At 42.1% G+C, this 14,162-nt stretch overlaps 1 protein-coding gene across 2 annotated transcripts; it reads left to right on the plus strand.

The window, feature by feature from the left end:
* Positions 1 to 1,972: 1,972 nt before the first annotated feature.
* LOC129853100 (lysM and putative peptidoglycan-binding domain-containing protein 3-like) lies at positions 1,973 to 6,337 on the plus strand. 2 transcript variants are annotated; one of them, XM_055918809.1, is made up of 3 exons: positions 1,973 to 2,118; positions 4,338 to 4,631; positions 4,762 to 6,337. In XM_055918809.1, the coding sequence occupies exons 2-3, from the start codon at positions 4,368 to 4,370 to the stop codon at positions 5,434 to 5,436; spliced, it is 939 nt and encodes a 312-aa protein (XP_055774784.1). In that variant the 5' UTR covers positions 1,973 to 2,118; positions 4,338 to 4,367; the 3' UTR covers positions 5,437 to 6,337. The 2 variants fall into 2 exon arrangements, with proteins under 2 accessions (XP_055774784.1, XP_055774783.1); XM_055918808.1 differs by having other exon boundaries at positions 1,975 to 2,118; positions 4,360 to 4,631.
* The last annotated feature ends 7,825 nt before the right edge of the window (positions 6,338 to 14,162 follow it).

Genomic DNA, 14,162 nt, shown 5'->3' on the forward strand with positions numbered 1-14,162 from the left:
ACTCAGTGACACCCACAGAACACAACTATGTAGAGTTTACACAAATATTAGTGTCTTAGCTCTTATTGCAAGACTTTGACTGTGGGAAATCATCTTTCCTGTAAGACCATTGTATGTATTGGACATTCATATTGGACTATACAGCCTGACCTATGTTTGTTGCACCCCTGAAAGGGGTTATCCGCCTACTCAGTGACACTCACAGAACACAACTGTGAAGAGTTTACACAAGTATTAGCATCGTAGCTCTTAATACGGGATTCTGAAACCACTGTAAAATGTGCAATAAGTGACTTCCCACAGTCGAAGTCCTACAATAAGAGCTAAGATATTAATATTTGTGTAAAAATAGTTGTGTTCTATGGGTGTCACTGAGTAGGCTGATACCCCATTTCATGGATGCCCAATCCATAGGTTTGGCTGTACAGTGCACATACAGTGCCTTTAGAAAGCATTCATACCCCTTTTTGTTGTGGTACAGCCTGAATTCATCTATATACAATAAACCATAATTACATAGCGAAAAGTTTTTTTTAGCAAATGTATTGAAAATGAAATACAGAAATATCTCATTTACATAAGTATTCACAACCCTGAGTCAACACATGTTGCAATTACCTTTGTCAGCGATTACAGTTGTGAGTCTTTCTGGGTAAGTTTCTAAGAGCTTTTCATACCTGAATTGTACTATATTTGACCATTATTATTTTAGATGTTGTATTCTTCAAGCTCTTTTGAGTTGGTTGTTGATCATTGCTAGACAGCCATTTTCAAGTCTTAGATTTTCAAGCGGATTTAAGTCAAAACTGTAACTAGGCCACTCGGGAACATTCAATGTCATCTTGGTAAGCAAATCCATTGTATATTTGGCCTTGTGTTTTAGGTTATTGTTCTGCTGAAAGGTGAATTTGTCTCCCAGTGTCTGTTGGAAAGCAGACTGAAGTGCCCTACTTAGTGCCTTGTTGCAAACAGGATGCATGTTTTGGAATATTTTTTAAGTTCTGTACAGGCTTCCTTTTTTCACTCTGTCAATTAGGTTTGTATTGTGGAATAACAACAATGCTGTTAACCATGTTAAACACTATTATTGCACACAGAGTGAGTAAATGCAACTTATGTGACTTGTTAAGCATATGTTTACTCCTTATTAAGGCTTGCCATAACAAAGGGGTTGAATAATTATTGACTCAACATTTTTATTAATTACTTTTTTTTAAATCTAAAAACATAATTCCACTTTGACATTATGGGGTATTGTGTGTAGGCCAATTTGTAAGTCGCTCTGGATAAGAGCATCTGCTAAATGACTTAAATGTAAATGTAAATGTAGGCCAGTGACACAACATCTCAATTGAATCTATTTTAAATTCAGGGCGTAACACAACTAAATGTGGAAAAAGTCACAGGGTATTAACACTTTCTGAAGTATTTGTGTGGCTCAGTTTGCAGAGCATGGTGCTTGCAATGCCAGGGTTGTGTGTTTGATTCCAACTGGGGACCAGTATGAAAGATTTATGCACTCACAAGTTGCTCTGTATAAGAGTGTCTACTAAAATGTAAATGAAGGCACTGTAATTATGCCCCCAATGCAATTTTGAATTCAAGTACATCCACAATGTGATTTCAAAGGATTTTTAATGAACTAATAATTGTAACATTCCAACCTTGTTTAACATTATCTAGTTCAATTGTTGCATGTTTTCACTATCTATATCCGTTTGCTCCCGAGTAGCGCAGCGGTCTAAGGCACTGCATCTCAGTGCTAGAGGTATCACTACTGACCCTAGTTTGATTCCAGGCTGTATCACAACCGGCCATGATTGGGAGTCCCATAGGGCGACGCACAATTGGCCCAGCGTCGTCCAGGTTAGGTCGTCATTGTAAATAAGAATTTGTTCTTAACTGACTTGCCTGGTTAAATATAAGTACATACAGTTGCATCAGTTTCAATGGGGGACTTTTATTTTTAAGGCTAAATGCCGATTACACAATTGTTGCTCACGACACGCTGGTGGCGTTCGTTTGTTTCGCTAGTAGTAGCCAATTATGTATTTGATAGTAGCCAGAGGAAGAATGGAAATGGCTTAGGTCGTCGAAGAACATTGCTCATGTTTTCAGGTAAAGTATTGGTGCTTCATGACTTTTTAATTCGCTAAATGTAACACGAACCTTTCCACGCAACAATAATCGTCAATGTACTATAGATAGCTATCTAACTAAGGCACGTTAACTGAAAAAACTGAGTAGAGATGCTAGCAAAGGTTAGCTAGCCCTCCTTTAGTTGCCAGCCAAGCTAACTAGCTAGTAGTTTGGCGTTAGTTAGGTATTTGGCACCTGCCCCAATCAGTTGGGTTTCAAAGTGATTGATTGCTTGCGTTTTAGGTGTAGATAACGTTAGTTTATCGTGAGAACACAATCGCTAGCTTGCTAGTTGTTTGCCCGCATAGTGTTAGTTTACGATTAACCAGTGCGGTATCGCCGTGCTCCTGTATATATTGGCATACATTATTAGTGAAAGTGAATTACGCTAGTCTGCTTCTTTCGCATGACAGTTATAGTGGTGAGGAGTCTATCGGGAAACGATTTCACTATCAATTCCATGTTAAGGGTTCACGCAAACATTTTAAACTTTGTTTTACTATTGACAGAGAACTGATTTCGGGATTGTATATCGAGTCGCTCTCCTTAAATATTGTCGTCTGATTTTATTCCTTTGTCACCGAATTGTTTAATCAAACTTTTCGCTGCCAGCTTCTGATACCAGTCTCTAAAAACTAGTCTCCTGAATTAGGTTAGCGCGCACAAGGCCAGAGCTAATTTTCCCCGGTTTTCAAGTCATGGCTAGACCCAACCAGAAAACAGAATAGTTTTTATGCACTAATATCAGGAGATGACAGCGACACGTTTGATTAAACAATTCAGAGACAAACGAAGCGGCTAATGGAGATCCATAATACATACAATACAAGATTACTTGTATTTAATGAAAACGAATCGGTCCAGCTTTTATCAAAATAATACCAGAATGTGATTTTTTGTTGTTCATTTTGGCAAACTAACCATTTTCCTAACCTGCTACGAAAAGTCAAATCTGACGTTAATTTGACAAAAGCTGGATCCCTTCTAGCCATGATCTGGTTTCCCTTGACTAGCTGGCTAGCAGAATTACGCGAGTTTTCGTCCTCATTGCCAAACTTCATAAATACTGTACCCTCAACTTCAAAACTCCTTTGCTATTTTAGAAAGAAACTTAAAAATTGATTTATTTTGTTGAATAGTTGTGACTGTTTTGAGATACAGTATCTGTCATAAGACGACTGAAAGATATTATTGCTACTTAACGCAGATCCAAGTTCAGTTTTGAGATCCACCGGCGTCATTGGTGTAGGGTTAGCTGGACGATTCTGACTGGTCTTGGAACTGTGACATCAGGCAGCCTCTCCCCACCTGGCTCGATGGGATATGTAGTGATTTTGCCAACACAGCCAGATATGTACCCAGTCTTCTACCCTTAACTATCGTATTGTACCAATGTTTGTCCTCTGTAGTTGAGTGACTTTCTGAAATCTATACTTTTTCAATAAAAGTTCATCAAATACAACCACCGACTGTTTGCTTGTTGATGTTGCTCTAAGATGGCAATTAAGCGTAAATTTGCATGTGCCAATTGAATCTCAACAAGGAAACCAAAGTATTGACCTTGGGCGAATCAATGTATGCAGACTTAGATTCCAAAGCCTGGTCTCTGCTCCACTCCGTTGGTGAAGTTCATCAGAAACTTCCTTCACCATGGAGTGGAATTTAGTCCGCTACATCAGCAGCAGACGTTCCTTTCTGAATGTCAAATGGAAAAAAAACGGCTACATTAGCTAGCCACAGATTATATAAACAAGGACCTTGATTACATTGCAGTCACTGGGGCATCTATCTTATCAGTCAGTATCACTGGTTGAACGTACAAGCCAGGTGCAGTGATGGACTTTAGCTAGTCAGTTAAGTTTAATCACCCCTCTGAAGATCCATTCAACTGGAAGAGTTGGACTAAATGCTCTGCGCCTCACATGTTAGAGGCTTCAAAACGTGCCAATGCATGCTGTATTGAATGTAATGTGTAGGCTAGCTGCAGCTTTCAAAACAAGCTGAAACCTGATAAACATGGTTTACTCCTTTATTGAAAGAACTGACAGCTGTTGACAGTGATGTCAATATTCCCTGTACATCTTTAAAAATCTGGAAGTTTCCTTTGGGAAATATCAAACAGGTGAAACTTGACCTCAACCCCATACATTAGGTATCATTTTTAATGAAACAATAACACTTGTATAACTTTTGATTAGAATGTCTTGCTCCTCTATTTAGAGTGAAAAATGACTGGGAGAAGCCCGCACTATGGTTTCCATTCGGCCACGACGGTGCAGCCTGCCAATGGAGGACACGCCTACCTATTTGGGAACAGCTCTGAGAATGATCTCTCGGAGGAGGATGGTGAGAGCTACGAGCTGCGCTCCCGAGGCCGGGACAGGCTCCGCAGGAGCACCTCCAGGGAGAAGTTGGACGACATTGTCCACCTGGTCCGAGACATCAAAGAAGGGGACACTCTGAATAGCTTCTCGCTACAGTACCACTGCTCAGTAAGTCAACCCTAATCCCTGTTTTACTCTCAAATGACAAAGCCCTTAGACAGACCAGCTTTGACTTTTCACACACCTTTTTTTGCTACACAAGTAAAGTGAAATCCTTTGTTTTGTCTGTGTGCCGTAGGTGGCGGACATCAAGAGGGCCAACAACCTGTTGACAGAGCAGGACTTCTTTGCGCTGAGATCCATCAAGATCCCTGTGAAACGCTTCAGCGTGCTGACAGAGAAACACAGCATTGCGCCTCTCAAATCTTCCTCCCCCACAGGCCTCCGTTTCCCCCAGCCCCCGATCTCCACGGAGATCTCCACAGACTCCTCCTCATCCACAGACAGTGTGGGCAGCTTCCTGCAGGAGAAGGACAAGGACATCGAGCTGCTAGTCAAGTCCACCGGCACCTCCAGAAGCAGCCTGAACGAGGTGGTCTCCTCCCTGACCCTCCAGCAGCCCTTACTACTGGGGGAGCCTGACTTCAAGCCTGTCTTCAGGAAGGACCCCTACCATGGGGCGGACTGGGGCATGAGGTGGTGGACGGCGGTGGCCATCATGGTGGTGGTTGTCATCGTCACACCAGTGTTCTACTTGCTGTATTATGAGGTGCTGATGAAGGCGGACGTTAGCCACCACACCACCACGCCGTCGACCAATCCTAAGGGAATGCAGCATGCCCAGATTCCTGAGCCTGTGGAAATCAATGGAAAGCCCAACTCAGGACCTCAGGCTGGAAACATACCCAAACCAAACTTACAGAGACACAATGAGGTGGATGACCACCCAGGCCCAAAGAAAGAGAAAACGTAGTGAGGGATTTAGACAAACTGAAGGAGCTGGAGGTATCTGAGCAGTTATGAAAAAAGTGATTATCCAAGCTCTCTGAGAATCACTTTATGGGGAACAGAATCCATAGGGAAATTATGGTGAGGGGGAAAATGAGGACAATCTGTTGAATTCTTTCAGTAGACATGCAGTATGTACATTTTTAAAACATGTTTTTAAAGCAAGTTTTTTTTGCACAGTGGGACCCAACTGCTTATTCTGTCCCTCTTGTCAGCTGATGGGACTAGTTCCACCGTAACACTGTCTGAAGTGGGGTTTGTTCTTGGTCAAAAGAGTACTGATTGCTGCCACTTGTCACTTAAAATAAGTAATTTATCTGTGGAATATTAGTCTTATTCCAATATCAGTATTGAAGTTAGTCTAAAATGTGATACAAATTTTCTTGAACCTTGTTTGGATATTTTGCTTGTCTGGGAAGAACTGCGTTTGGAGTCCCACAACCTTCATTTCTACTAAGGGCAAGGGTGACGATGCACAATGTTGCCCAACACTAGCTAGGTATATTCCAGTGAAATGTTATATTTATAAACTGGTTGCCAATGTAATTAAAGCAGTAAAAATACATGTTTAGTCATACCCGTGGTATACGGTCTGATATACTACGGCTTTCAGCCAATCAGCATTCAGGGCTCAAACCACCCAGTTAATAATGTAGTTTATTTTCCTCATCACTAGTGTTATGAACAGTATGTGCCTTCAACCTGTGCAACACTAAGGCTGCATAGACACAGGCAGCCCAATTATTTTTTTTACCACTAATTGGTCCAATTTGTGGGGGAAAAAATCCAGAATTGGGCTGCTCGTGTAAATGCAGCCTTACAGGCTGAAAAGAAAGTATATTTTGAATAAATTATTGATGCTCAGACTTGAGTGTGTTCATGTTGGTTTTTGTTTTGTATAATTTTCATTTGTTTATACAAAGATCTACTTATTCTAATGCAAACTCACTTCCACCACACACGTCTTGATGATTCTCTCATTGTACATATAGTGTCATCAAACAAAATGTGTAAACTTGCTGATAGTGTTCGTCATATAGCCAATGGCTATTTGGTAAAAGATAAACCATAACTTTCAGGAGAATTCATACATTTGGAAGAATGACATTCAGCCAGTATCCATTAACACGCAGTCGGAGGTTAAATATGAGGCTTCATCCATGTTGTCATCACTGCACCAACATCAATCATCTTCAAAATAGCTGGCAATGTCATTTTCCTACAAAAAGGTAACTGTTAAACTGGCCATTTCTCCATTAAACTTAATTGGTGTTTGTGAATGTTATGTGCATGCATAAGTAGCTATCCAATGCCTCATATTTCACATCGTGATCTTCCAGCATTACAAATACATGCCATTTATCATCCCCAGAAACCGTCTGAGATGCCTCAGTACCAAATGCAGTAATTGTACGGAAGTGTGCAGGCGAACAACTTGTATCCATTTGAAATCCAATACATTGTGCGATAGAAGTTGACTAAGGTGAATAAGATCAAATTGGGCTTTCTGTTACAATGAGGGGGAGAGTTACCTCTTTGAATTTCTTCCCCTCCAGTAATTTTTTCCCTTCTCTTCATTTCATTTTGCATCATTCTTTTCAACTTCCTGAAGAAATAGCCATATTGTAAGTTTATCCAGACAGACAAACCGCTTTCACACACACTGCACATTATGGGAAGGTCATTATACAAGTCAACGTTATCAGGCTATTAGAATGACACATCTGAATGTACAAACTAATCCCAACCCCTCATTTCCACAGAATGGTTGTTTAATCAGTACATTTAAATAAGAATAAAAATGATGAAAGTGACATATCTAATTTACTGAGCACATCTGTTTTTTCTTTGCCTGATACCTTTATGGGTTTCTTCTTTGCACTTGCTAATATTATGTTTACTTGGAAATATATCTATTAGTATGATGTATTGTTAAAAAAAAACTAAAAAGATGTTTAATGAAAAAATAAGTACCCGGTTTTAAGTTCAACTTTTTTCTTTTGAGGCATCAGTTCTTTTGGAAAGAGCTGCCAGTCTAATGCCAAACATAAGTTATATTAACATCAAACTGATGATGACCAAATTGACCATTTACCTGGTATCGTCTCCTCAGCCAACATGTTTTGCCTCTTGATACCTCGCCTTGTATCTTTCCACATCCATTTGATATGTAAACAGTAAAGGTTATGAACGCTGACACAGACACTAAATGCTCAATTAAGTCAGCAAGCACGTTTTGAATCATCTTTAAAAATCTGCAGAAATTCTCTTAAATGCGTTTCTCCTGTAGTACATTGAGCATATGAGACATTGGACAACTCAAAGCTCCAGATAAATGAGTTATCCTTCTATATCAAGAAGTGCAATAAGGCTGCACTTGATACGGATACACCAATTTACCCCAGAAGAGTATGTGCTCTAAATTCAAGCTTAGTCAGGCCAGGGATATCTAAAGCATTAGTCTCTAGATCTGCCTCTCTGTCTCCAGATAGAATATGATTAAATGGCTCCAGTTCCTGAGTACCATTAACTCACCTCATGCTATTGTCTTAGTGGATGATGTCATACAGTACAGTACACTGCCTATTGCTGCTAATGCATTCTCTCACCTTCTTTCCTAGCCAGAGGCCTGATGTTGGGTAGTCGGCTCATGGTTTCCGTCATCTCCTGTTTCAGGGCCAGCATGTAGTCCTCATCTTCTCCGGCTTTCAGTGGCACAGGCTTGAACTCCACATCCTGAATGGGGAAAATAATTAATCACACCAGGAATCCACCCAGAAACAGTAGATGATGTACTTATAGTAAACAAGGTATTTCATCACTTTTCATCAGTGAAAATACTGCCGTACTACAAGCCCATTCTTCCCAAGACGGTGTCTCTTACTGAACCATGAAACTGAGACAAAAGCATCCATAAACCTGGGATTTATTCATTAGGTCGCAGACTGTTGCAAAAAGTTTTATAACGGAAACTGTTTATCGGTGACTCTAGGAACCAAACAGGAGCAAACTGAACTAAACAGGGAGGGACCTACCTGAATTATGAATCGTTTTTGTTACGAAATGTTTCGCAACAGATTAAACGTTTTGCAATGGATTCCGACTAATGAATATACCCCTGGTAAATAATAAAGTTTAGTACTCACTGGGGACTCATTCTAGTCTGAAGCATATTCAGTGCTCAATTTCTAAATCAGGCGATGCCAGAACAAAAAGTGAGCGCGAGAGGGATGTGAAATGGGGAGTTCCGAGGTACCGGAATGCAAAAAAATATATATATAGTATGTATATATATATACAGTACCAGTCAAAGGTTTGGACACCTACTCATTCAAGGGTTAAACAAATCAAAATATATTTGAGATTTTAGATTCTTCAAAGTAGTCACCCTTTGCCTTGATGACAGCTTTGCACACAGACAACCGTTATTCTATAACTTTGGAAAATGTATTTCAATTTATCAGGGGTGCTGCAGCTCCTCTGGAAACCTTCACGTGGCTATGATTCAATTTTTTTTACCAGGTAAGTTGACTGAGAACACATTCTCATTAACAGCAACAACCTGGGGAATAGTTACAGAGAGAGGAGGGGGATGAATGAGCCGAATGAAAGCTGGGGATGATTAGTTGGCCATGATGGTATGAGGGCCAGATTGGGAATTTAGCCAGGACACCAGGGTTAACACCCCTACTCTTACGATAAGTGACATGGGATCTTTTGTGACCACAGAGAGTCAGGACACCCATCCTTCCGTGGCCTCCAACTGCTCTTAAATGCTAGTAAAACGAAATGCATACTCTTCAACCGCTCGCTGCCCGCACCCGCCCGCCCAACTAGCATCACTACTCTGGACGGTTCTGACTTAGAATATGTGGACAACTATATGTACCTGAGTGTCTGGCTAGACTGTAAACTCCTTCCAGACTCACATTAAGCATCTCCAATCCAAAGTTAAATCTAGAATTGGCTTCCTATTTCACAACAAAGCCTCCTTCCCTCATGCTGCCAAACATACCCTCATAAAACTGACTATCCTACCGATGCTTGACTTCGGCGATGTTATTTACAAAATAGCCTCCAACACTCTACTCAGCAAACTGGATGCAGTCTATCACAGTGCCATCCGTTTTGTCAACAAATTCCCATATACTACCCACCACTGCGACCTGTATGCTCTCGTTGTCTGGTCCTCGCTACATATTCGTCGCCAAACCCACTGGCTCCAGGTCATCTATAAGTCTTTGCTAGGTAAAGCCCCACCTTATCTCAGCTCATTGGTCACCATAGCAACACCCACCCATAGCACACGCTCCAGCAGGTATATTTCACTGGTCATCCCCAAAGCCAACACCTCCTTTGGCCACCTTTCCTTCCAGTTTCTCTGCTGCCAATGACTGGAACGAATTGCAAAAATCACTGAAGTTGGAGACTTATATCTCCCTCACTAATTTTAAGCATCAGCTGTCAGAACAGCTTACCGATCGCTGCAGCTGTACACAGCCCATCTGTAAATAGCCCATCCAACTACCTACCTCATCCCCATATTTGTTTTTGTTTTTCTGCTCTTTTGCACACCAGTATTTCTACTTGCACATCCTCATCTGCACATATATTTCTCCAGTGTAAATTGCTAAATTGTAATTACTTCACCACTATTGGCCTATTTATTGCCTTACCTCCTTACTTCATTTGCACACACTGTATACAGATGTTTATATTGTGTAATTGACTGTACGTTTGTTTATCCCATGTGTAACTCTGTGTTGTTTTTGTCGCACTGCTTTGCTTTATCTTGGCCAGGTGGCAGTTGTAAATGAGAACTTGTTCTCAACTAGCCTACCTGGTTAAATAAAGGTGAAATAAAATACATTTTAAAAACGTAAAGACAGCACCCTACACAAGGCAATGTCCCCAATCCCTGCTCTTCAGATATTGGGATATAGTTTTTTTCATACCAGAGGAAAGAGTGCCTCCTATTGGCCCTCCAACACCACTTCCAGCAGCATCTAGTCTCCCATCTAGGGACCAACCAGGACCAACGCTGCTTAGCTTCAGAGGCAAGCAAGCAGTGGGATGCAGGGTGGTATGCTGCTGGCCTATAAGTAAATAAATGCAATGCTGGAGAGATAAGAGTTGTGACACATGTCTATCAGAGCAGAGAGAGATCATAGAAAGTTAATCTCGTTCTAGTTCTGTGAGAGATACAGGCGTGCTACTCACACAGCCATGCCCACGCATTGTTCTAAACATAGGTTACAATGTTACACAAACCATAAACCCGGGCTGACCCAACCCGAATCCCCCTGCTGAGGCCCAGGAATTTGATGTTGAAACTGAAGGCAGCTATCCCACAGCCTTCACCAGCTATCCCACAGCCTTCACCAGCTATCCCACAGCCTTCACCAGCTATCCCACAGCCTTCACCAGCTATCCCACAGCCTTCACCAGCTACCCCACAGCCTTCACCAGCTATCCCACAGCCTTCACCAGCTACCCCACAGCCTTCACCAGCTATCCCACAGCCTTCACCAACTATCCCACAGCCTTCACCAGCTATCCCACAGCCTTCACCAGCTACCCCACAGCCTTCACCAGCTATCCCACAGCCTTCACCAGCTACCCCACAGCCTTCACCAGCTATCCCACAGCCTTCACCAGCTATCCCACAGCCTTCACCAGCTATCCCACAGCCTTCACCAGCTACCCCACAGCCTTCACCAGCTACCCCACAGCCTTCACCAGCCATCCCACAGCCTTCACCAGCCATCCCACAGCCTTCACCAGCTACCCCACAGCCTTCACCAGCTACCCCACAGCCTTCACCAGCCATCCCACAGCCTTCACCAGCCATCCCACAGCCTTCACCAGCCATCCCACAGCCTTCACCAGCTACCCCACAGCCTTCACCAGCTATCCCACAGCCTTCACCAGCTATCCCACAGCCTTCACCAGCTACCCCACAGCCTTCACCAGCTACCCCACAGCCTTCACCAGCCATCCCACAGCCTTCACCAGCCATCCCACAGCCTTCACCAGCTACCCCACAGCCTTCACCAGCTATCCCACAGCCTTCACCAGCTATCCCACAGCCTTCACCAGCTATCCCACAGCCTTCACCAGCTATCCCACAGCCTTCACCAGCTATCCCACAGCCTTCACCAGCTATCCCACAGCCTTCACCAGCTATCCCACAGCCTTCACCAGCTATCCCACAGCCTTCACCAGCTACCCCACAGCCTTCACCAGCTACCCCACAGCCTTCACCACCTGCCATGTCTGCACTACTGAGGGAGCTACTCCTGAACACTTCATAACAACACTATGTCCTCTGTAATATAGGTTAACGTCTCACTCTCTCACACACAAACCTTACACACAAGCGTGTGCTCACACACACACCATTTAATTCACTGACAGCTGCATCACAGTAAGCCTATGGTGTGAATTTAATGAATGTTTGTTTGGTGCATGTTTGTTCTGTTCATTCTTTTGAACTAGAATAACGTGTTCTGTGTCGGTTAATGTGTGGCTTAATCAGATAGTTTAATGTCATGAAGTTAAATGTAGGACCTAATTACCACACAACCACGCCAACAATTAATTGTATCCAATGATTTATATAGTATCATTGGTTGAAGCTCAATGTTAAATTAACATCTCCATACCGTCATATCTAAGCCGAAATCACACCAATGTCGATGTAAATTAGCAAATCAAATTGGAGGTACATGAGCCATCCGACAGTTACTGACACAAACAGGATTTTTTAACAGTGTTACAGAATCCCCCTGCCAAGGGTACTGTGGAACTAATTTCCAGGGTGTGTGTTGTTGTTTATGTCTGGCGGGCGCCACTCATCATGTGAGAGATATCGATCACCTCCAGATTGTGGCTTCGGCCAATCAGACTGTTCCCATGCACCCCACACCCTGCCCATGCACTGATCATGCATCATGTGATTCTACATAGCCCAGCACTGGCCAGTTGGGTCCATTGCATTCTCTCTCAAGTGTATTTTGTATTTATTATGGATCCCCATTAGCTGTTGCCAAGGCAGCATCTACTCTTCCTTGGGTCCAGCAAAATTAAGGCAGTTTATACAATTTTTAAAACATTACAATTTATTCACAGATTTCACAACACACTGTGTGCCCTTAGGCCCCTATTTCACCACTACCACATATCTACAATACAAAATTCATGTGTACTTGTGTGTATTATATCATACGTGTGTGTGTATGCATGTGTATGTGCCTATGTTTGTGTTGCTTCACAATAAGGTATATTTGTATTAGTTTTTTAAAATCTAATTTTACTGCTTGCATCAGTTACTTGATGTGGAATAGAGGTCCATGTAGTCATGGCTCTATGTAGTACTGTGTGCCTCCCATAGTCTGTTCTGGACTCGGGGACTGTGAAGAGACCTCTTGTGGCAAGTTTTGTGGGGTATGCATGGGTGTCCGAGCTGTATGACAGTAGTTTAGACAGACAGCTCAGTGCATTCAACATGTCAATACCTCTCATAAATACAAGTAGTGATGAAGTCAATCTCTCCTCCACTTTGAGCCAGGAGAGATTCACATGCATATTATTAATATTAGATCTCTGTGTACATCCAAGGGCTGTCCCTTTTTGTGGCACTTGACCACACCACTGAACAGTAGTCCAAGTGCAACAAAACTAGGGCCTGTAGGATCTGCCTTGTCTATAGTGCTATTAAGGTAGAGCAATGTTTTATTATGGACAGACTTCTCCCCATCTTATCTACTGTTGTATCAATATGTTTTGACCATGACAGTTTACAATCCAGGATTACCCCAAGCAGTGCATTTTATTTATTACAATATTTAGTTGAGGTTTAGGGTTTAGTAAATGATTTGTCCCAAATACAATGCTTTAAGTTTTAGAAATATTTAGGACTAACTTATTTCTTGCCACTCACTCTGAAACTAACTGCAGCTCTTTGTTTAGTGTTGCAGTCATTTCAGTTGTTGTAGTAGCTGCCATGTATAGTGTTGAGTCATCCGCATACATAGACACACTGGCTTTACTCAAAGCCAGTGGTATGTCATTAGTAAAGATTGAAAAATGTAAGGGGCCTAGACAGCTGCCCTGGGGAATTCCTGATTCTACCTGGATTATGTTGGAGAGGCTTCCATTAAAGAACACCCACTTTGTTCTGTTAGACAGGTAACTCTTTATCCACAATATAGCAGGGGGTGTAAACGCATACGTTTTTCCAGCAGCAGACTATGATCGATAATGTCAAAAGCCGCACTGAAGTCTAACAAAACAGCCCACACAATCTTCTTATCATCAATTTCTCTCAGGCAATCATCAGTCATTTGTGTAAGTGCTGTGCTTGTTGAATGTCCTTCCCCATAGGCATGCTGAAAGTTTGTTGTCAATTTGTTTAATATGAAATAGCACTGTATCTGGTCAAACATAATTTTTTCCAAAAGTTTACTAAGGGTTGGTAACAGGCTGATTGGTTGGCTATTTGAGCCAGTAAAGGAGGCTTTACTATTCTTGGGTAGCGGAATGACTTCTGCTTCCATCCAAGCCAGGGGGCACACACTTACTAGTAGGCTTCAATTGAAAATATGGCAAATAAGAGTGGCAATATCATCTGCTCTTATCCTCAGTAATTTTCCATCCAAGTTGTCAGACCCCGGTGGTTACAATGCTTAT

This window comes from Salvelinus fontinalis, chromosome 4 (assembly GCF_029448725.1).
Source record: "Salvelinus fontinalis isolate EN_2023a chromosome 4, ASM2944872v1, whole genome shotgun sequence".
In the NCBI taxonomy this organism is placed as follows: Eukaryota; Metazoa; Chordata; class Actinopteri; order Salmoniformes; family Salmonidae; genus Salvelinus; species Salvelinus fontinalis.